The sequence below is a fragment of the Malassezia vespertilionis genome, chromosome 1 (genome assembly GCF_029542925.1).
Source record: "Malassezia vespertilionis chromosome 1, complete sequence".
Taxonomy (NCBI): domain Eukaryota; kingdom Fungi; phylum Basidiomycota; class Malasseziomycetes; order Malasseziales; family Malasseziaceae; genus Malassezia; species Malassezia vespertilionis.
The window spans coordinates 666,890-686,939 of NC_079247.1; the positions used below are offsets into that span (position 1 = coordinate 666,890).

General features: G+C 57.2%; 8 protein-coding genes across 8 annotated transcripts; 5 read left to right on the plus strand and 3 right to left on the minus strand.

Annotated features, from left to right (window-relative positions):
• On the plus strand, positions 1–3,932 carry MVES1_000377 (RNA helicase; the record flags this gene model as incomplete). Its single annotated transcript, XM_056205238.1, has 2 exons — positions 1–2,097; positions 2,157–3,932. 2 exons carry the CDS (start codon positions 1–3, stop codon positions 3,930–3,932), a joined length of 3,873 nt encoding a protein of 1,290 aa, XP_056061213.1.
• A 1,202-nt stretch (positions 3,933–5,134) lies between these two features.
• Positions 5,135–6,133, plus strand: MVES1_000378 (uncharacterized protein; the record flags this gene model as incomplete). The annotated part of the gene is made up of 1 exon (XM_056205239.1): positions 5,135–6,133. One exon carries the CDS (start codon positions 5,135–5,137, stop codon positions 6,131–6,133), a length of 999 nt encoding a protein of 332 aa, XP_056061214.1.
• Positions 6,134–6,153: 20 nt separating this feature from the next.
• MVES1_000379 (uncharacterized protein) lies at positions 6,154–7,506 on the minus strand (the record flags this gene model as incomplete). Its single annotated transcript, XM_056205240.1, has 3 exons — positions 6,154–6,264; positions 6,302–6,409; positions 6,436–7,506. 3 exons carry the CDS (start codon positions 7,504–7,506, stop codon positions 6,154–6,156), a joined length of 1,290 nt encoding a protein of 429 aa, XP_056061215.1.
• Positions 7,507–7,832: 326 nt separating this feature from the next.
• MVES1_000380 (taxifolin 8-monooxygenase) lies at positions 7,833–9,452 on the plus strand (the record flags this gene model as incomplete). The annotated part of the gene is made up of 1 exon (XM_056205241.1): positions 7,833–9,452. The coding sequence occupies one exon, from the start codon at positions 7,833–7,835 to the stop codon at positions 9,450–9,452; it is 1,620 nt and encodes a 539-aa protein (XP_056061216.1).
• Positions 9,453–9,540: 88 nt separating this feature from the next.
• On the minus strand, positions 9,541–13,062 carry MVES1_000381 (uncharacterized protein; the record flags this gene model as incomplete). The annotated part of the gene is made up of 1 exon (XM_056205242.1): positions 9,541–13,062. One exon carries the CDS (start codon positions 13,060–13,062, stop codon positions 9,541–9,543), a length of 3,522 nt encoding a protein of 1,173 aa, XP_056061217.1.
• Positions 13,063–13,117: 55 nt separating this feature from the next.
• Positions 13,118–14,887, minus strand: EFM4 (N-acetylphosphatidylethanolamine-hydrolyzing phospholipase D; the record flags this gene model as incomplete). The annotated part of the gene is made up of 1 exon (XM_056205243.1): positions 13,118–14,887. The coding sequence occupies one exon, from the start codon at positions 14,885–14,887 to the stop codon at positions 13,118–13,120; it is 1,770 nt and encodes a 589-aa protein (XP_056061218.1).
• Positions 14,888–14,994: 107 nt separating this feature from the next.
• On the plus strand, positions 14,995–15,969 carry MVES1_000383 (uncharacterized protein; the record flags this gene model as incomplete). Its single annotated transcript, XM_056205244.1, has 1 exon — positions 14,995–15,969. One exon carries the CDS (start codon positions 14,995–14,997, stop codon positions 15,967–15,969), a length of 975 nt encoding a protein of 324 aa, XP_056061219.1.
• Positions 15,970–16,009: 40 nt separating this feature from the next.
• On the plus strand, positions 16,010–20,008 carry RAV1 (regulator of (H+)-ATPase in vacuolar membrane; the record flags this gene model as incomplete). The annotated part of the gene is made up of 4 exons (XM_056205245.1): positions 16,010–16,165; positions 16,195–16,595; positions 16,622–16,688; positions 16,772–20,008. 4 exons carry the CDS (start codon positions 16,010–16,012, stop codon positions 20,006–20,008), a joined length of 3,861 nt encoding a protein of 1,286 aa, XP_056061220.1.
• Between the last annotated feature and the right edge of the window lie 42 nt (positions 20,009–20,050).

Genomic DNA, 20,050 nt, shown 5'->3' on the forward strand with positions numbered 1-20,050 from the left:
ATGGGGGAGAAGGAAATGTCGAGCGACACACTTGTTGCAAATACGGAGCCTGCGCATTCTGTGCCTGCAAGCAATGTAAAAACGAATGCTGCAGATGCGACGCACACACGCTCTTCGCAGTTGCGCAACCAGCCCGTGAAGCGCTACGACGGCGAGCCATTGACTCGCACCGATGTACAGCACGCGGTCCTATGCTACCTGTTTGCCGATACGCGGCGTGTATTTACAAATCCACGCCCTGGGCCACGAGGGGCACCGACAGAGACGTTTGTGGTGGCCAACAACGAGGACTTGGAGCGGGCGCCAGAAAAAGCGCCGGCGGTGCTGACCGCCGGCGCTGCCGCCCTCTCGGGCACGTTCCCGACGCCGGTGTGGCCTTTCGGTCAGTCGCATGGCTCTGCCCGACGGAGTAACGAGACGCAAGATGAATTTGAGGCGTGGAAGCAGCGTCGCACCGACTTTCTGCAATGGCGCGACGCGAATTATCCCGCATCGATTACCCCCACCGGGGAGCTCCCAGCGCCACACAACGATGCATGGCAGCATCCTGGCTCGGAAAAGCTCACATTCAAGGAGCTCTATATTGAGGCACTTATAAACAGCAGTAAATGCACCAAGAGCATGCGCGAGAAATGTGTACTAGACGAGGAGTATGCAGAGGACTTTTCCAAAGTCTGCCTGTTGGTCAATGTTGGCCGGATCAACACCACACTGGCATTTTATCCCGAGATGAAGACAATTTTACGCTCTTACCATCCCGTGCCTTCGCTACAGAAATCGGAAAATACGCGCCGGAATATGCAGGATGCACCGCGAATGAAGTCGCTTTTGAAGGCGGTGTTGCTGCCGCACGAACGTCCTGGGCCGCCGGGTGGCGTCTCAACTGCATCAGCTGCCGCATGCCACGCAAACAGTCAAGACACGGAAGAGGTCCCGGCGGACCTCGCCGAGATTGCGCGCCGTGCGCGCCGTGCGCCGCTTCCCCCGACCTCTGTCGTGACGCTAATATTCCTGCTTACGCAGCAAACACAAGAGGTTACTGCGCTGCACTTTCCCCAGCCTTACGATATTTATTCTCTCTTTTTCCCGCAGTCCAGCCAGCCTGTCTCGGCAAAGCAACGGGCGGATGCGTTCCTCTGGCTTTTGTACCACTACCTTGAAGGACCCGTGGCGCATCCGCCCGGCACACCAGGCTGCGAGAATCCGTTTGACGATGCGTTTGCACGTGAGAGTGTAGCGGATGCACGGCGTGCATGGCTTGAGACGAGCGGGGAGCCGCTCACCGATGAGCATCCGCTTTGGCGTGGCGTTGCAAACCCCGACTATGCGCGGTGGAAGGAGGAGAATGAAGCTGAAGGCGTGCCGGACGGTGCAGATGCCGCCAAACGCGGAAAGAAGGCCGGCGCAGATGCGGAAGTGTTCAGCGATGCATCCAACGCGCCGAAAATGTACACGCACAGGATACTTGTTCCCGCATTTACGCCCATCACACCCGAGGCAGCTGCGCTGGAGGACGAAGACACCCGCGAAGAAATTGAATGGGGCAGGCAGATGCAGGAAGAGCGTGCCGCGTTCCTTGTTCGATTTCAGGAGGAGGAGCAGGCCAAAGTACTTGCGCAGAATGGCATGGAGGCTTTTGATGTAGACCAGAATATGGAGGATACCAAGTCCAAGAAACGCATCCACCCCGGTACACAAAGCTGCTATCCATTGGCGAATATTCTTGCGAACGCTGCGGCGGCTGGGTCGCATTCCGGCGCACTTGCGCGCTCTCCGATTGGTTTTGTGAAGCGTGCGCGCCTTTCGTCGCGTCAGCTGCACAAGGATTCGCGCGAGTCTTCTGTCGCTGCGACAGAGTCCGACTTGCCCGGCACAGAGCACTCGTCGGAGGCAAAGCGCACCTCGCTGTGGCACTTGCGTTTGGACGACGCGCGTACGCGTGGAGCAAATTCCATGCTGCATGATACATGGTCGCAACTTCAAGCGCAAGGAGAAGAATACGATAGCGACATTGCTGACTTCGATGATCCTCGGCAAGTCGCCCGCGCGTTGCGTGTTTTGCGCACCGTGCGAGAAATGCGGAACGATGTGGAGGCAGTGCACCCATAGTGGAGGGTTGGTAGCGTGCAATGCATCCAGCATTTCCGAGGAATCAGCGCAAGGAGCACCTTGCCTTTGAGTCGTATCGCCTTGCAGATTTTTCTGTAGAACAGCATGTATATGCACTACCGAGTCATGCAGCGCAAACTAGCACAGCCGCTTCCGCTGGCTACAAGGAGCTCAAAGCGCGGTCGCTACTGCGCGCGCTTGCGCTGGCACCTGAGACAGAAGGCGTCCCGCTCTGCGCGTATGTAGACCAGGGTGGCTACGTGACATTTGTCGAAGTTCTAACGCCTCCGCGGTTTACCAGAGCGTATCGTGTTGCAAACGATGCACCCTGTACGCTAGTATGCCTCGATCGGACGTCTTGGCTTGTATGCGACGGCGCCAGCATACATAACGTGCATCGCGCACCGAGTGGTGAGGTTGAGCGCAAGTGGATACACTTTATTCCCGAGTTAAAAGCCACTGATCCGCTTGCGTGGTCGGTGCTCAACGCGGCCGTGCGTGACGGTGCACTTCATATCCTTGTCCAGCGTCCGTTCCGTACCACCCAAGTTGCGCCGGCGCACGCAGGGCTAGGCGCTAGTGGTGTGGAAGGTTCCTGTGGTAAGCAGTCCCACACTCTATTTCAAGTCGCGCTTCTGCACTCCACGCCAGAAGCGCTGCATACAATTTGGCACGTCGTGGGCGAGGAACCGGTCCGCATTGCGGATCTGCAAACCACAACGCGTCTTGGCGCTGAGACGCCTTTTGCAGACGAGATGCCATTGCGGCCGCGTATTTTGAGAAGCATTGACGACTCACCCGATGTACCGTACTCCTGGACGCAGACGGACGATACAGTGACTGTAGCCTTTGCTCTTCCCCCCACGATTGCCAAGCAAGCTATTTGCGTCCACTTTTCACACAAAGGACTCAGCGTTCAATTGACGCGCACTGACGAGCGAGCTACGGATGCTGGCAGCGACAAACTCGGTATTGCTGCGGTTTTGTGCACCGACGCATTCCAGTCGCGTGCTCTGTGGGGCGAGATCAATGTAGCAGAGAGTGTGTGGACATGGGAACACACACAAACACGCACCACCGGCCTTTTGCTTTTGCACATGGCCAAGGCCCATGCGTCAACGCGCTGGCCCTACGTGTTTGTCGGCGGCATTGGCGACGACGTGGCGGAGACGATGGACGCGGCGCAGCTCGATACTGCGCAGCAAGGACTCGAAAAGTACACAAGCGAGGTGCAGCCGCCGTCGATCTCGAGTGTTTTGCGGGACGAGTTGGAGGAAGAGGATGCACTAGTAGGCGCAACTTTGTCCTTTACGTACGTCGCGCTGGACGGCACTGTATCCTACACGAAATGCGAGCCTGTAACTCTGCTCGCGATTTGCGCACGTTCTACTCCAAACGTCCAGCGTGTTCTGATCAAGCATGGCGTGGACGGGCTCGTGTTCTGTGCGCCGAACGAGCCCAAAGGTGCGTGGACGCACACAGAAACCGTTTCTGCAATTGGGTACGTGCTTGCGTCGAAGCGCGATGCGCATCCTATCTACATGATTTGTACTCCTCATGCGGAAACGACCACTGTGCTTGCCGTGGAGTCTCGGCGCGGCGGCACGCTCGGGAATACAGTGTACATGTACCGAGCCAGCGACACAAACAGTGCGTATGGAGAGAGCTGTATTTTTGCGTTGGGTGCTACAGAGCACGGCAGTACGATTCCCACTGGGACTGCACTGGATGTTGTCGCAATCGATGGAACGCACGAATCTCTTATTTTTTTGTGCGATGCAGCTCTTGTCGTGGTGCGTGTAGCGCAGCTGTCTATGTATTAGTCTGTCTAACGTGCTTGAGCCAACGGCGTTCCAAGTACTGCTTTACCTGCGGCATCACGCGAAAGGTGGTATCGTTCTCGAGCGAGACAAGCGGCCCTTTGAGCAGCGACTCGTAGTGTTGCGGGGGGTATGGCAGCTGCGATGAGTGCAAAAGCTACGCACATCCGTCCTTTTCTCGCGTGCCAATTTTTCTGCACCGCCAAGTGAAAGCCAAAAGCCGGCACTGGGATGGAAAGAAAGGTAGTGCTGGGTGAGCGAGCGCGCGCGTACCTTTTTATGCTTGAGTCTTTCCGACATGAAATCGTCCGAGATGACCTGGCGTTAGGCGCAGGTGCACGTACGTGCATATGCAGGTGTCGCATAGATGGGACGGAATGAAATCCCGCGTTAATCCCCCATACCTTTCCGCTTGCGTCTGCCGGGTCGCTTGGGTACGCCGTTTTATTTTGCGCGGTTGCGTCGATGGTCAAGTTTTGCATGCTTTCCTGGATACGTTCGCAAAGCTGCATAAGTTGCATAGTACACATACTCTTCGCTGCGCCTTGGATAAACACGCTAGCACGTACGACGCAAACGGCGTCTGTAGCAACGCACTGAGCGAATCCAGCTGCTCCGCGTCCAGTTCCGTGCGTCGACGCTTTCCGTTTTCGAGCGTCTCGTCGATCACAAATGGCAAACGCGCTGATGTCAGAAAGGAAAGACATACGGAGAATCAGAAAATGAAATTGCGCTGTCGTTAGCGGGTGCATGGCGTACCTTTTGGGTAGCCATCGTAAATGGTGAGTGTATGCGCGTCCGCATCGACCAATACTTGAGACGGTAGCGTCTCTTTGTGAGATGTTGCGCTACGTACTTTGCTTGTGCCCGCAAAAACCCGTAATGCATCCATCCATGCCCCACGCGGGCCCAAGCTCCACGGCTGCGTATCCCGCGCGAGCCGCAGCCATTCGTGCGCGCCGTGCGGCATGGTCGTGTGCAGGCGCACGGCCGTTCACGTGATGCACGCGTCGAGCGCTGTTTTTGTGCCCGACGAATCAGGCGCGTGCGATGCTGCAAGCGGTACCGCAAGCGGCGCATGCTCCAAGCGGACCTATACGGACCCCCTGACATTGTGCATGGGTGCCGCTGCTCGGTCAACGCAGGGGCGTGGGCCACGTAGTAGAGAACCTGTGCGTGCGCAGGATACCTTTGCCGATGACAGCATGAGTACAGGCGAGAAAGTCGAGAGTGTGCAGGAACCGAGAGCACCGCTACCTGTATCCAGCGTGGCTCCGCGCACGCCCAAGCTGGACGACTCGCCACCGCAATTTGCAGGCACGTCGCCGGCATGGGTTAGCGGTGCAAGTGATGCGCTGACGCACCGCGCAACACCCAGGCTGCGTAGCGGGACTGCTGCGCCGCACGCACTGCCGTCTTTGAGTCAACATGCGCTGCGTTCCATGCCACGCTCAGATGGATTGACTGGTATAGGTATCTCTACGCCCACTGCAAAGCATGCGCGTGCCGCGAGCACGTTTATGCACTCCGATCAAACCTCAAAAACCGTTGATATCCACGCGCCGCTCGATCCAGCGCACCAGCCCGGCGCCCCAAAGCTTGGCGTGAAGGCACACGGCACTTTTTCGCCTACACGCTGTCCCTCGCCGCGCGGGCAGCTTGTTGATGCAAACCATCCAGACGCGTTTGTTCCTGCGCCGCGCCTTTGTATGCGCCTGTCACAACGATCATCCTTCGTCCCACAGCACGGCGACGTGATTGGTCTTGGGATTACCTTACCAGAGGCAGATGTAACTGAGCATTTACCGTGCCTGTCCCTCACGTCTCAGCCTGAGCATGTACTGACGGAGCGGAGCGCAAACATATGTGCGAAAGACCCGCCCAACTTTGCTGCAAAAACGTCGGCCACTTTCCCTGCAAAAAACCAGCGCGACGCAAGCAATCCAAAAGTATTGCAGCACGATCTTGCATTGTTTGCATCTAGCGTGACAGATGAAAACGGTGTGCCGCTACCGCCCAGAGCGCCGACAAAGCGCCACAGCGTCTCTCGTGTCCGCCGGCCCCGCAGCATCTCCGCCACGCTTCCCGGCGCAATGGACTCAGCACAGGCCGTGTCGCACACCTCTTTTTGTAACGCGAACGCCCAGCATGGGATCCCCGCGCATGTAGCTCAGCGCTCCCAGCGTATGTTCCATTTGCGCTAATCATGTACTATATGTAGTGCTCACTTCACCTCCGACGCAGTCTCGCGCAGTGGCCCCATGGGGCACAGCTGGAAATAGCGCTCACGCGGCACATACACCAAAGCAGCGCGCTTGTGCGGCAAATCGATCCACTATGGTCAGCCATTTTGATCTTATTTTTCAACGTACCTTTTCGACGTGGCCGCCGCACATGCACTCGTACTCGACCATCTTGGTGTTTGAAGCGCGGGGCTCGCTGACCACGCGCATCGTGCGGTTGTCGAGAAGGAACAAAAACTGGCGTGAGTAATTTACCGACGTACATGGATCACACTTCCCATCCAGGACCGAACACGATGCGGCCCCCGGAATCGATCCTCGCCCACGAGTGCGTGAAAGCCACGGTCGTAGTCGCCCGCATCAAAGTAGTTGCGCAGCGGCGTTTCTTTTGGATAGTAGACCTCGATGTAGCCAAACGGCTCGCCGTCCCATGCACCAATAAGAGCAATCGAGTCGCCCGTAGCCTCTTGGTCCGCAAGGTACTTTTTGTGCGCATCGCGCGGCATGTCCTGGCGCCAGCCTGTCTTTACACGATCGTCGGCATGCCAGCGATGGAGCAGATCCACATCTTTTTCCGACTTGGAGCTGGCATGGCGAAATGTGAGTGTCTGCTCAAGCTCAGGGATATAGCGGCGGTACACCACCGCTTCTTGCGCCGCATCCCAAGCGCCGATTTTTGGGGCCCGCGCGGGGTGCAGGGTGCCCAATGCAAGTCCTTCCGGCACATTGCGGTTAGTCGTTGGGAGAAATGGGTACCCCTGTGATTCCAAGATGGGAACCCATCCACCACAAGGCACAGGACCTGCACCTTGCCAGAATGCAGCGCGCGAGACAAGGAGCGTGTTGTAAGATGCGGATCGCACGTCGTCTGGGTGCGGAAGGGCGAGGCCAGAGCGAAGCAGAGGGGCAAGCCACGTCTGTGCGTCACTCGACTGCGCTGCATCCAAGATAAAGTATTCATGGTCGTGCCATAGCGAGAAATATGCATACACAAACGCCCAGAGCTGCACCACGTCCAACGAAGCACCCGACATCAACACGCGGGCGAATCGTTTGGCGCGCGCGCCAAGCGTATTGTCGTCTGGCTCTTGCGACGAGTGTGTATACGGAGGCAGCCGAGGCGTGACGTGCATTGCAGCGTCCGGAACTACATATTTTGCAGCGCCGTCGTCGCTCGAAGCGAGCTGGACGATTTGCAAAGGTCCGCGCTCACGTTGCTGCACAGCATCGCGCTTGACATCGATCGTGATTGCCACCTCGTCGATTTTCAACTTCATCTTTTGCGTCTCCGACACAGGGTGCGCGCTCCGTTTTGCCGTTCCGCAGCTTGGCATGTGCGTGCTGCGGAAATAGCGGACAAATCTGTGATATCGATGCGGCCGAAGCTTAGTGGAGGCCATGCGCCCAATGCACGCAGGCAAGCGACGAACACTTATTTCGAAAGATTATCAATCAGATGGGCGCGGACATCCATTTCCATAAAGGGCGCATTTGCCGAGGTTTTTCGCTACTTTGACATGTCGCAACGTGTCTACGATTTGATCGGTGTAGGTTTTGGTGCGTACCGCTTGCTATTGCGTGGCTAACATTAGGCCCGGGAAATCTCGCGTTATGCATTGCTCTTCATGAGAGCGAAGAGGCTCGTGCCAAGGGTTTCTCCATGTATTTTTTGGAAAGGCAGCCGAAATTTGCTTGGCATCCGTCTTTGCTACTCCCTGGAGCGCAGCTGCAAGTTTCACCGATTAAAGACCTTGCGACCATTCGGGACCCCACTTCTTCCTTCACCTTCTTGAATTTTTTGCACTGGCAAGGTCGTCTTGTGCAATACATTAACCGCGAAGAGAAAGTGCCAAGCCGCCGCGAGTGGAGCGCATACCTTGCATGGGCCGCGCGCAGGATGGATCAGTACGCGCACTACAGTCAGAGCGTACAAGATATTCAGCCTGTGGAACAGGATGGGAAAGTCGCCTACCTCCGTGTCATTTCCAAAAATTTGCTCACAAATGAGATAGAGACATTGTACGCGCGCAATGTAAGCACAGCCGTCGGTGGATTTGCCAACGTTCCTGCGGTTATCAGCTCTCTGTACGATTTCCATTACGGCAGCAGCAATGCATCCCGAGTCGTGCATTCTTCCACCTTTTTGCCACAGATGTCGTATCTCGATTCCATTTTGCAGCGCGAGGCTACCACATCCGACGAGCCGCTCCGGTTTGCAGTCATTGGCGGCGGACAGTCCTCTGCCGAGATTATGCGTTACCTGCGCGATCATTTCCCCAAGGCTGACCTCACTATGATTTTCCGCGCATCTGCTCTCGCCCCTTCGGACGACTCTTCTTTTGTCAACAGCGCCGCATTCGATCCCGAAAGTGTATCTTCATTTTGGGAGAGCGGCATTCATCAGCGCCGCGCACAGCTCGACGAGTTTCGACGTACCAACTACTCGGTCGTTCGTAGCGATCTATTGGCGGAGCTGTATGAAATGGTGTACGACCAGGACATTGACTACGAGGATGCGTACAGTCCTTCCAAAGGCATTGTGCGCATCATGTCCAATACGGCTCTTGTCGGTGCAGAGCAGTTGAGCAACGCCCGTATCCGACTTGAAACTTGCACTCACGCCGGCGAACAAATTGTTGAGTCAAGCGAGTATGATGCCGTATTTCTTGGCACTGGCTTCAAGCGCAGTGCCGCAACGCTCCCCTTTTTCAACACTCTTGCACGCGAATTTCCCCTGCTTTCGGAGGAAGGAACCGAGAGACTGCGCGAACAGGAGCTCAACTTGGATGCGCAGATCGCCACGGCCAAGGATCCGGATGCTATGCGTGCAACTGTCCGTGGCATTACGCGCGATTATCGTCTTGTGCCCACCGATCCCTCGCGCTGGATGCGTGATAACCACTCTATTCTCTCGATGCACCCCACTGTCGTGCCCAAAATTCCGGCGGCGCGCAGCGTGCGCGAGCGCATGCTCTCGACCAGCCGCTCGACCAGCCGCTCCGGAAGCCGCGCAACGAGCCGCGCAGGCTCTCCTAAAAACAGTCCGCGCGCTCTTTCCTCATCGAACATCGAAGTTGCTTCGAATTTGTACCGCCCCCAAGCGCCGTGCAATTTGTATGTGTTTGGCTGCAACGAACACACTCATGGTCTATCGGACAGTCTTATGTCTATGGTGGCTCATCGCGCAAACGTTGTTTCCGCGTCACTTATGGCCGCCACGCAATACCCGGAGCCAAAAGTGAATGGCATCAATGCTCCGCCCTGCCCCACCATCCAATAAATACAACACGCACTGTAACATTGACGCGTTTTTTTGCAATTATGTCTAAGATTTGAAATCTGATACCGCTAAAGTCACGTTTCGAGGGCTATTTACGTCGCGTAGACGGCGTGTGAACGTGGAAATGGCGCTGGACATCGGATACGGTAAAGTCCACGTGCAGAGCGTTTTCGTCGTAGCACGTTGCAATGAGGTGCGCAAAGCGCTCGCATTCTTTCAGGAACGTGTGCTCGCACGCGGACCATACTTGCGCAAGCACCTCGGCCATTTCGTCGCGGTCCAGAGTGGAAGAGGCATTTGTAGAGGAGCCGATGCTTGGCACGCCAGGCACAATGCCTGTCTCATCCTCCTCGCTGCAGTGTTTCTGCACGCGCTTCGATAGTGCTTCGATAGCTTTTCGTAGATCCTTGGCGGTGTATTCGCGCACCACCTTTTTCGCAGACGATTTCGAGTAGGCACTGTGAAGCGTAACTTCATTGGCAGGCGTCGTTTGCAAGAGCGCGTCGATTCCGCTGGTAAAATCCAGCATCTTGCCAAGAGGACGTCGGAGAACAAACTGGACGTAGCCATTCATACTGTGCACAAATATAGCGTGCGCCTGGTCTTTTATGCGCGCAAGAGCAGGGTTCGAAGGGGTGCCAGGCTTGACGCGGGTCATGAGATGGTACATGTTCTCGATTAGAATCACATAGTGGTTCAGCTGGCCTTTGTCTTCGTCCATAGACCCGACGCCACCCATGTTAGAAATCGACTGGAGTATGGTAAACATGGCGGTGCCGATCTTTTCGTACGCCTCGTTAACCGTGGCGCGGATGCCCAGGCTGTCAGCATCGACCAGCTGCGCTTCCACGCGGCGGACGAGCGGGGAAAACGCTTTGTTGAACGGCACGATACCACGGCGTTTCTTAAGCGTAAGTTTGGTCTGCTGAATGGTTTCAATGTGCTCGTCGACAACGCGAGTAAATTCAGCCTGGAGCCTCGCTGCAGGCTTGGCCAGGAGGCGCGTGTAAAACTGTGCGTTGGGCAAGCGAGCCGTGTCGTGAAGTGTGCGCTCCATCTCGGCGAGAAGGCCAGCCGTGCTAAATCGATCGCGCCCACAGACATGCATCACAAACGACTCAACGTGTGCGGTAAAAGAACCAAACACTTCTTCCAGCACAGTATTCATCTGTTGCACGGCGCCAGTCGCAGTGATGGGCGTCGCAACGGCTGCGGCATGCTTTACGTACGGAGGCAAATCCATGTAATCGGCAAAGGTGAGGTTCGTGTCGTTGATATGCAAAAAGTCTGCGAGAAACGCTTGCTCTTGCTGGACGCGGGACACAAGCCCAGCAAGAATGCGCTGCAGCGCTTCCCACGGCATAATGTCTGAGCCCTGGCTCGGACCGAGCTTGCTGCGTTCGCGCTGCAAACCACTGCGTTTGAGTGTGCCGCTGCGCGCAAAGCCCGAGGCAAAGGGTTCGTCTGCCTCCCTGCCTAGCACTTGCGCACGCCAGGCACTGAAAACGCGCTGGACCTCGGTTTGGGTGCACTGCTTTGCAAAGGCGACGTACTGCGACGCGAGGTCTTGGAACATGCTAGGCGACGTCTCTTTCATGTAGAGCACTAGGCCGCAGTACTTCCCCAGGTCCTGCTCCATGGCGTCGTGGCTTGGAAGCGTCGCGTTTGTGCCAGAGCCCTGGTGCACCGCACGCTCATCCTGCAGCTGCTGATGCACACACGTTTCAAAAACGCGCGCAAGTCCACTAAGGAGGCGCGAGCTAAATTGGTGGGCAATCGCTTCGTATTGCTGATGACGTTCGGCAAGCGCTGCCATTTCGGAGCCGGCAGCGCGGGTATCGCTGGAAGCGCGCGTTTGGAGCACGCTCTTATACAACGTTGCCGTCGCTGCTTCAATTTGCGGCACGTCAGCAGACGAAGCAATGTCCGCCTTGCCCAAGATCCGAATCGCATCGCCATCGACGTTGGAGGTGGTGAGCAAGTTTTGGATCTCCTGCAAGAGCAGCTGCTGGTTTGACGTTTGCACTTGCAGACCGCGGTTCTGGCTCTCAATGTACGCAATGTCTTCAGCGCGGGCATTGAGATCGCGCTTGTACCTGCCGACCGTATTGTCGAGCTGTTGCAGATATGCAAGCCCTTCTTCAATATGGTTGAGCACTTGCGCCACGCGCTCGTCCGATTCAATGATGGCATGGATGCCTGACGATTCCAGCGCGGCAAGCTCTTCCAAAAGGCGCGCTTCGATCACGTCGGCTGTGCCAAGATTACTTCGGTTGCGTGTGCCGTAGATGTCCATGGTCATATGTACACCTTTCCACTCAAAGCCATCAAGCATTTCCTCGACTTGAGTAAGCGTAGCATTGTCCCAGTCGTCGCCATATAGCTCACTTTTCTTGGCAAGCTGAGCAGACTCTGCGGTGGTGGGTGCGCGGGCCATAGGGGGACGTGTGAGGCCCTGCCGAGGTGGGCTGCTAAAAGGCGCCGGCGTTGTGGAAGCCGCTTTCGGAGTGGGCGAGGGAATGGACGTCAACGTGCTTGGCGTGGCGTCTTTAGAAGGCTGATCATACGCATTTGCCGAAGATGTGGGCGTCGATGGTGCCGGTAGTGTTTGAGCAGAGGATGTCTTGGCGAGCGGCTGTACAAGTGGTGGTGAAAGTGTCGGTGTGGACGCAGATACGTGTTTTGACGACAATGGGGTTTGCGTTTGGGGTGTGGTTGTGGTGGGTCGAGCCGGTGCGGGCACTGCAGTATGCACTGGCGTAACATTTGCAAAAGACGCAACGGGCGCTGCTTTGGTCGATTGCGCTTTTGGCGTTGCCTTGGTCGGCGATGGTGCTTTGGTCGGTGCTTTGGTCGGCGATGGTGCTTTGGTCGGTGCTTTGGTCGGCGATGGTGCTTTGGTCGGCGATGGTGCTTTGGTCGGTGCTTTGGTCGGCGATGGTGCTTTGGTCGGTGCTTTGGTCGGTGACGGTGCTTTGGTCAGCGACGGTGCATTTGGAGCTGGAGCTGGAGCTTGTGTTAAAGCTTGTGTTAAAGCTGGAGCTGAAGCTGGAGCTGGAACCTGAATCTGAGCCTGAGTCTGCGCCTGAGCCTGAGCCTGCGCCTGAGCCTGCGCCTGCGCCTGAGCCTGCGCCTGAGCCTGCGCCTGTGTCTGAGCCTCTGCCGGCGCCTCCGCTGCTATACTTGTCATAGTCCATCCCGTACACATCGGCAAACGCCCCGTAGTCTTGTAGTATACAGCAGCCATAGTCTCTAAAAACTTGTTGGGTTCCTGCGTTTTATCCGCCTGCCACCGATAGGCACGCGCAAGCGAAACCACCACGTACCCATCTTCCTGCAACACAAGCTCCCGAAGCAGCGCCAAGTCCCACTCCTTGCCAATACTGAACGACCCGTTTGCATTCCGTTTTGCCTTGAACAGCGTCGCCCGATCACTGTCGCCGGAAATGCCAACAATAATGTACCGCGTTTTGTGCGCCTGTGCACGGCCCTGCGGCTGGCCCTCGGCAAATTCGTACACTTTCAAGTGCGCAACATAATTGCTATCTGTATCGCGACTGCGCAACGCCGCGGAAAACTGATCGCGGTACGCAGTGCCTGCGGAGTCCATCGCGGCTGGGAAGCGGTGACGCAGTGCTTAGCTAAGAGGTGTGCGCCGACACGGCCTAACATGTGGAGGTTGTGGAGGCTACGAGCGGTCCTTGGGGAATGGCAATGCTCTGGCCATGGTTCACGAGGACAAACACAGGCGCGCTTGGATCCGCAGACGTAGATGCATCCTGTGTATAGCCATGCTTTAATTGGCCGGGAGCATATGTGCGCGTGTAGCGTACATTTTGTCGCTCGCACGCCCATTGCAGCCGCTGCATCGTCTCTGCAACTTCTGCTGCACCGTCCACAAAGGTGCCCCAGTGAATGGCAAGGGCCACAGGCTGTCTTGTCTTCCGCTGTGCATCGGATATTATGTGCGGTCGTTTACAAAGAGGAATGGAGGGATCCGCACGTCCTTGCATGAGCGTAAAAATGGTGACGGCGTCGGATGCACTCATATGATTCGCGCCGGTGAGCCCATCGGAGAGCCGCGGGATAGGACTGATCCAGTCGGGAAGAGGGTCAAAGCTTTTCAAATATGCATATGTCGCGCCGACAGACACAGGCAGCATCGAGAGATCCGGCGCGCCGAAGCGCTCGGCAATCTCTGCAAACGCGGGGCATTCGGGATAGACGTGCGCGCCGGCACCGCGCGCTTCACTCTTGCGCCTGTCTGCACGGCGAACAGAGCTGCGTGAAAGTGCTCGGAGCGGTGAGCTCGCGTGTGCAAATGAAAGTGTGCGTCGGCGGGACTCGCGCTCCGTGCCGCTCGGCGGTGATTCGCTTTCGGGTGCTGCGTGCTCGTCGCTTTCCAAATCAAGCACTGGGACGGGCGAAGAGCAGCGAGAGTTGTCGGCGCCGGTGCTGGGCGTGCGTTCGCCGCTGCGGTGCGTTTCTTCGCTCCCCACACGAAAACGGAAGCCAGAGTCGCCGCCAAAGAATACGCGGTACATATCTGTAGGGTCGTTTGCACCGCGGTGTTCCAAATACCAGCTGGCCCAAAGGCTGTGGTCTGTATCTGTCGCGGTGCGCCCAGAGCCGTGCTGTGCAGGGGTGCAAATCACACGCAGCGATGGCCCATTGTGGGTGGGCGTCGCGCCCTCGGGGTATATCGTTGCATCCTGCCACCAGTCAAGCTCCGTCACAGCGTCTGGCTGCACATTTGCCTGGATAAACCAGTCCTTGTTGCCAAGGGGCACAAAGAAATGAGTCGCGCCTTGGAAGCGCTGCCATAACGCTGTAATTGTGCTGGTGTCCAGGTGATCATAGTGGTTGTGCGAGATAATCACTGCGTCAATGGCGGGAAGGTCTGCAACACTGCACGGCGCAGGATAAAAGCGCGTAGGCCCAAACATTTGCGACGGCGAGCACCGCTGCGAGAAGATGGGATCGAAAAGAACAGTAAGCGCTCGGCCACCCGGAGAAAGCGAGGGGAGCTGCAAAAGCACGCCGGCGTGACCAAGCCATGTCGCATGTGCGCGCTCGACGCTGGCATCGAACGCAAAGTCGGGAGTTTGGACATCGAGCGATGAATACATCACTTTTTCGCACTCATTCTGGCTCGCATTCGACTGCAAGCCCGGCACTTCGGGCGTGTCGGGCACAAGCCGTTTGAAAGTCGCTGCGAGATTGTCGAGCATCGTCCCAGGGGCAGGGGCGGGCGAACCGGGCCGCTCGCCCCACTCGAGTCCCTGCAGCACCTCGGTCGCGGTCGGCTTGTGCCAGCTATCCCATGGATTTTGAAAGCCCGCACGCACAGCACCACGTATCCACTCATTCAATACAACATAGTGTGCTGGCGGCTCAGTGTGCTTGCGTGCATTCGCACGCACTTGCAACGCCATGGAATGTACAGCCAAGCGGAGAGCGGCGCTTTGTTATCACGTGGTTTGCGCACGGATCCCAGACCTGTTTTGTCATCCGTACGCACGGATGCATACCTTCCTTCCCGATGGAGCCGCTGGTGGCATGCGGCGTGCGTGCGCTATGGCACAGCAGCCCAGCACCGAGAGTGGGTGTGCTGATGGTTTGCGGCAACCCTGGAATCTCGGAGTATTACCGTCCCTTTTTGGATGCCATGTGTCGATCGCAGGACGTGGATCAGCATTGCACGATCCTATGTGCGTCGTACCTTGGGATTGATGCGCCAGTTCCGGGCGCGCCGTCACCTACAGGGATGTATGGGACACTAGACCAGTTGTACTATACGCTCGAAGAGCAAATTGATGCTCAGGAGCGTGCGCTGGCATACTTACAAACACGGCTCCCTCCCGCAACTCCGATTGTGGTGATGGGCCACAGTGTAGGCGCGTACATTGCCGTGCGTCTTTTTCAGCGGGCACCGGAAGCAGTCAAAGGGCTTCAGCTGCTTTTTCCTACCTTGTCTTTCATTGGCGATGCGCCGCGCGCGGCGTCCGTGCGGTGGCTCCTAAGTCCGCTTGGGTTTGTGTTTGTGCAGCTTCTTGCTGGGTTCTTGGCTCTTCTGCCTTTTTCCTGTGTTACTGCACTTGTCTCGCGCGTAACCGGGCAGCAGCCGCATATGGCGACGATCACAGCGGGGCTCGCAACGCGCCCCGGCTCGTTGAGGTGTTCGGTCGCGCTTGCACACGACGAGTTTGCCACGATCCGCGATATAGATTCTCACTTTGAAGCGCAAATTCAAAAGTACGGTACGCGTTTGCACACGTACTGGGGCGCAGGCGACTCCGACACATGGGCACCTGCTGCTTTCCGGCACCATGCGGAAAAGACGCTCGGTCTGTCCGCATGGGCTGTTTCAGAGGACAGCGGTGTGCATGTGCCGCACCGGTCGTCTACTGAGTGTGCGCTCGGCATGCCGCACTCATTTTGCCTTGCACACGGAGATAGTATGGCCCGAATCTGCACAGCGTGGCTGCTGCAGGACCACGCACGTAGCGCGAAATAATGTGGAGGCATGCAAGCGGGTCCGTCGCCGTTTTTCGACCATGTCCGACGTCCTGCCGACGCTCACGCGCGAATGGGCGTCGCTCGGTGCGTCGCATGCGCCGCGGAATCAAGTAGAGAAAGACTCACCGCGGATTCCTGCTGCGCTAAACACGTTCGCATCTCTTGTGCTCCCGGAGAAAGACTTGTACATGCGCGTATGTATTCTTTTCGACGCTCACAGCAGGCCCAAGCGAGTGGCAGACAGGTGAACGTTTTGCTTGGCCGTGGCGAGGAGATCCAGTGTTTACTTTTTGACCGCGTTCCAGGGACAAGGGACCTTTTGCAGCATGCACGAGTGCGCAGCGTCGCTCTCGGCACGGACGCACACCACTCAGACACAATTCTCCTCGCTGCGTCGTTTCAGCACCTTGTCGCTATTTGGCGTCTAGTGCCCACGCAAAGAGGCACTTCGCGGCTTGCTCCTGCGTACGCTGGATGGCACCTTGACTCTACATTTCCGATCCACGGCGAGCTCATCACCTCTTTGGACATTCTTAACGGCACGCTCGTAGTTGGCGGCACGAATCAGTTGTCCGTGTGGGACCGCCAAAAATCCGGCATGTGGCACAAAGGTTTTTCTTACAGGTATGTTGTGTGCATACTCACCGTAGCGTGCGCCGCCCCGTGCTTTGTGCGCGATGGTCGCCGGATGGCTCGTACCTTGCCGCTGCGTTCTTGGTACGTTGCAGCAACACTCACCCCAGAACGATCGCCGCGTGCTTGTATGGCACACACAGGATGGTTCTAGCTCTTGCTTACAGCGTGCGTGCAGGCTGGACCATGCACGCCCCGTCCAGGACGTGTCGTGGCGCCAAGCGCGCCCTCAACACGAGCAGCACCCTGTGCTTGTTGTGCTTGCAGAGAATTGCGCCGCGTACATATACTCTACTGTGGTAGACGAGCCGATTGTGCTGCGCCAGTGGGCGGCAGTTGATGCCTCCACCGACCCCGGCCTCGAAAGCACCAACCAGGTACTTGCTTTGCTGTATTGTGATGCGTACCGCCTTTCTATTGCGCTACAGCACGATATCGACCGGCTTGCGTACCTGCTGCAAGTAGCGCTCACTGGCGTGCACGCCGAGCTTGATACTGCATTGCTTGCGGCACAGCAAAAGCGCCTGGAGCAGCTCCTTGCCCAAGCGCCGGATCTGTTCTTTGCCATGATGGCCGACGGCTCACTTGGCGTGTACGCCTTGATGAATCTCGAGAGCAGCACGCCGATGTTACTGAATACGTACATTATGCTACGTCTTCCTTTTTGCATTGCAATCGACGGCGCACAGACGCCGCTTATGCTCCAGTTTCTTCCGCTGCCGTACAAAAAAGGCGCGCATGGGACTGCGCCTGTATCTACGGGTATAATTCGCGCTCAGTCGGCAAACGGACTTCGTGGCATGGCCACCGTATCGCTGGCGCTTCTTTTTGATGGCGATCCGGAAGGTATTCTTGTGCAAGATTCCATCATTGTGAGCGAGGCAGTGCATTGCACTGCGTCCACACGCGTGTCATTTTTGCGCGTGGAGCACAAGGCAGACATCCTTGGTCTGTATGTCTCGCCTTCTGCACGCTCCATGCTGAGTTTTTCCGCAGACGGTGTGCTGCTCGGGTGGCATTTGCACGCACATGGTCTTGTATCGCAGCACAAAGTGCAGCTGCGCCGCGCGCGCTTGGCATGCATCCTTGGAAAAGATTCGCGCATAGCCGTGGTTGTTGGAAACCAACTTTCTCTTGTGCTTGCCGGTGCCGGCGATGTGCATTTTGCGCACGGCACCGACTCGCAAATTACAGCAGAGCTTGCCATGGAGTCTTGCGATCTGCCAGGCGACGCTGTGCAATGTCCGACGCGCGCATTTGGCAGCTTTTCCCAAGGCGAGCACGCCATAGTGCTTCTGACGGACGAAGCCGTTGTCTATGTATGGCACACAAAAACGCGCGGAGAAACGCGCATTGAGCTTCAAGCGCCGCAGCGCACAGAGCTGTGCACACTGCACACTCTTGGACGAGTGCAGTGTGCCGCGCTAGTTTCGGCGATGGAACTGCGTGTAGGAACCAGAGATACGCTATGCACGCTCGACGAGCACGGCGCACTTGACTTTTTTGCTTTGCACGCAAAAACGTGGCAGCACTGTATCCGACTGTATACCCAACGCAGCGCTGAGGCGCTTGCGGTGAGCACGCGTGGACAAGCAGCGCTGGCAGTGCACGACGCGAAGCAATGGCACATTTCTATTTGGGATGCCAAGCTTGCTACTTTTTGCAATGCGTGTGTGTACGACGCATCGTTTGACGGCGAGCGCGACCAAGTGCCGGCGCTTGCATGGGGATCGAGTCGATCTGGCACGGTCCTCGCCGTAGCGATTGGTGCACACATCCGGCTCATTGCGCGCACGTCGCTTCCGGGAAAGGCTGTGCAGTGGGCGCTGCTAGCAGAAGTGCATTTAGGCGCCGGCGCAGCGCGCATTGCGCACCTTGCATGGCTCGATGGACTGCGCTTGATTGCCGCGTCGACGTGCCAGCTGTTCCTGTTCCATGCGTTTGCGTCTGTACGCGAGGATGCGTCGGAGGCATTGGTGCCGCTCGACTTGATGCTTGCGCAGCGCCATGCGATGCTTCCTGTACACCATCCGAGCCTATTGGCCTATTGCCTCCAATGCGGTTTGCTCCGCGCAGCGCAAGCGATACTGCTGGCGCTCCACAAACGACTGGATGCACCAGCAGAGCTGCCGATGGACACATTCCTACAGCAGCACGACGGCCCGATGCACTTTGACAAGGAAATGCTCGATGCGGTGCGGCACACACTGCAAGACAAAAGCGCGGAGCACGGCACGAATTTTGGGCTCCTTGACGCTGCCGAGGCGCTGTCTGAGCCCGTAGATCTCCCTGGTCAGCAGTATCTTGTCCTTCTCTATCAGCACAGCGCCGCCATTCTCAGCAGCGATCCATCGCATGTTCCCACAGGCGCACTTGCGCTGTGGGCGTACCTGTCCGACGAGCAGTCCATTCTTCTTGGACGTGCACGGGCCGTGTGTGAGAACAAGATGCAGTGGGCTGCGCTTCGGGCCGCGGGCGTTTTTACGTGGTGTAGAGACCGCGCTTTGCTTGTGCCGCTCATGGAGCATGTCGCAAGAGCGTCGTATACCAGCGCTGACAACGCGGACCCTGTACAAAGCACGCTCTTTTACCTTGCGCTAGGGCGCCTTTCGACTGTGCGATCTATGTGGCGCCGCGCTGTTGGGCATCCCGACAAGGACCGAATGACACGCTTGCTTGCGAATGACTTTTCCGTCAAGCGCTGGCGCGTCGCCGCACAGAAAAATGCATTCGTGCTTATGAGCCAGCGCCGGTTCCAGTTTGCCGCTGCGCTATTCCTGCTGGGCGGCGCGACACGAGATGCGGTGAATGTGTGTGTACGCAACTTGCACGATGTGTGGCTTGCGATTGCAATTGCACGCATGCACGAAGCTGATGACTATGGCCCTGTATTCTGCGCACTTTTGCGCCAGCACATTGTCCCCATGGCAATTAACCAAGGCGACCGGTGGCTTGGATGCTGGGCACTGTACGTGCTGAAAGAGTTTGATACGCTGCTCCGCATGATACTTGCACCGATGCACGACGTGCTTGTGCATGCGGGCAATGCGTTTGGGCACCTCGAGGACCGAGGCTTTGCGGGCTACAGCGATGTCCAGGACCCAGCGCTTTTGCGCTTTTTTGCATATTGCAAAGGCCAAGCATGGATCGAGCAACATACAGTATCTGGCCAGCTCGAGACGCAGTTTGTGCTCTTTTGCAACGATCGATGGCGGGAGATGGGGTGCGATTATATCGGCGTCTCAGCATTGGTTAACTGGCGTTACCGCGTGCAGGTTGAAGCGCACAGTGTGCAGCCGCCTGCTTCTGCCCAAAAACTCACATCCCTCGTCGCGTCCAGCCCCAGTCCTTCTTCCGCAGCGCAAGGCGCGCAAGCGTTTGACCTCGGCGCGTTTGACTTTTGACGCACAGTCCATGTGGAGGGCGTCGTGCCGGTCGTTGGTAGA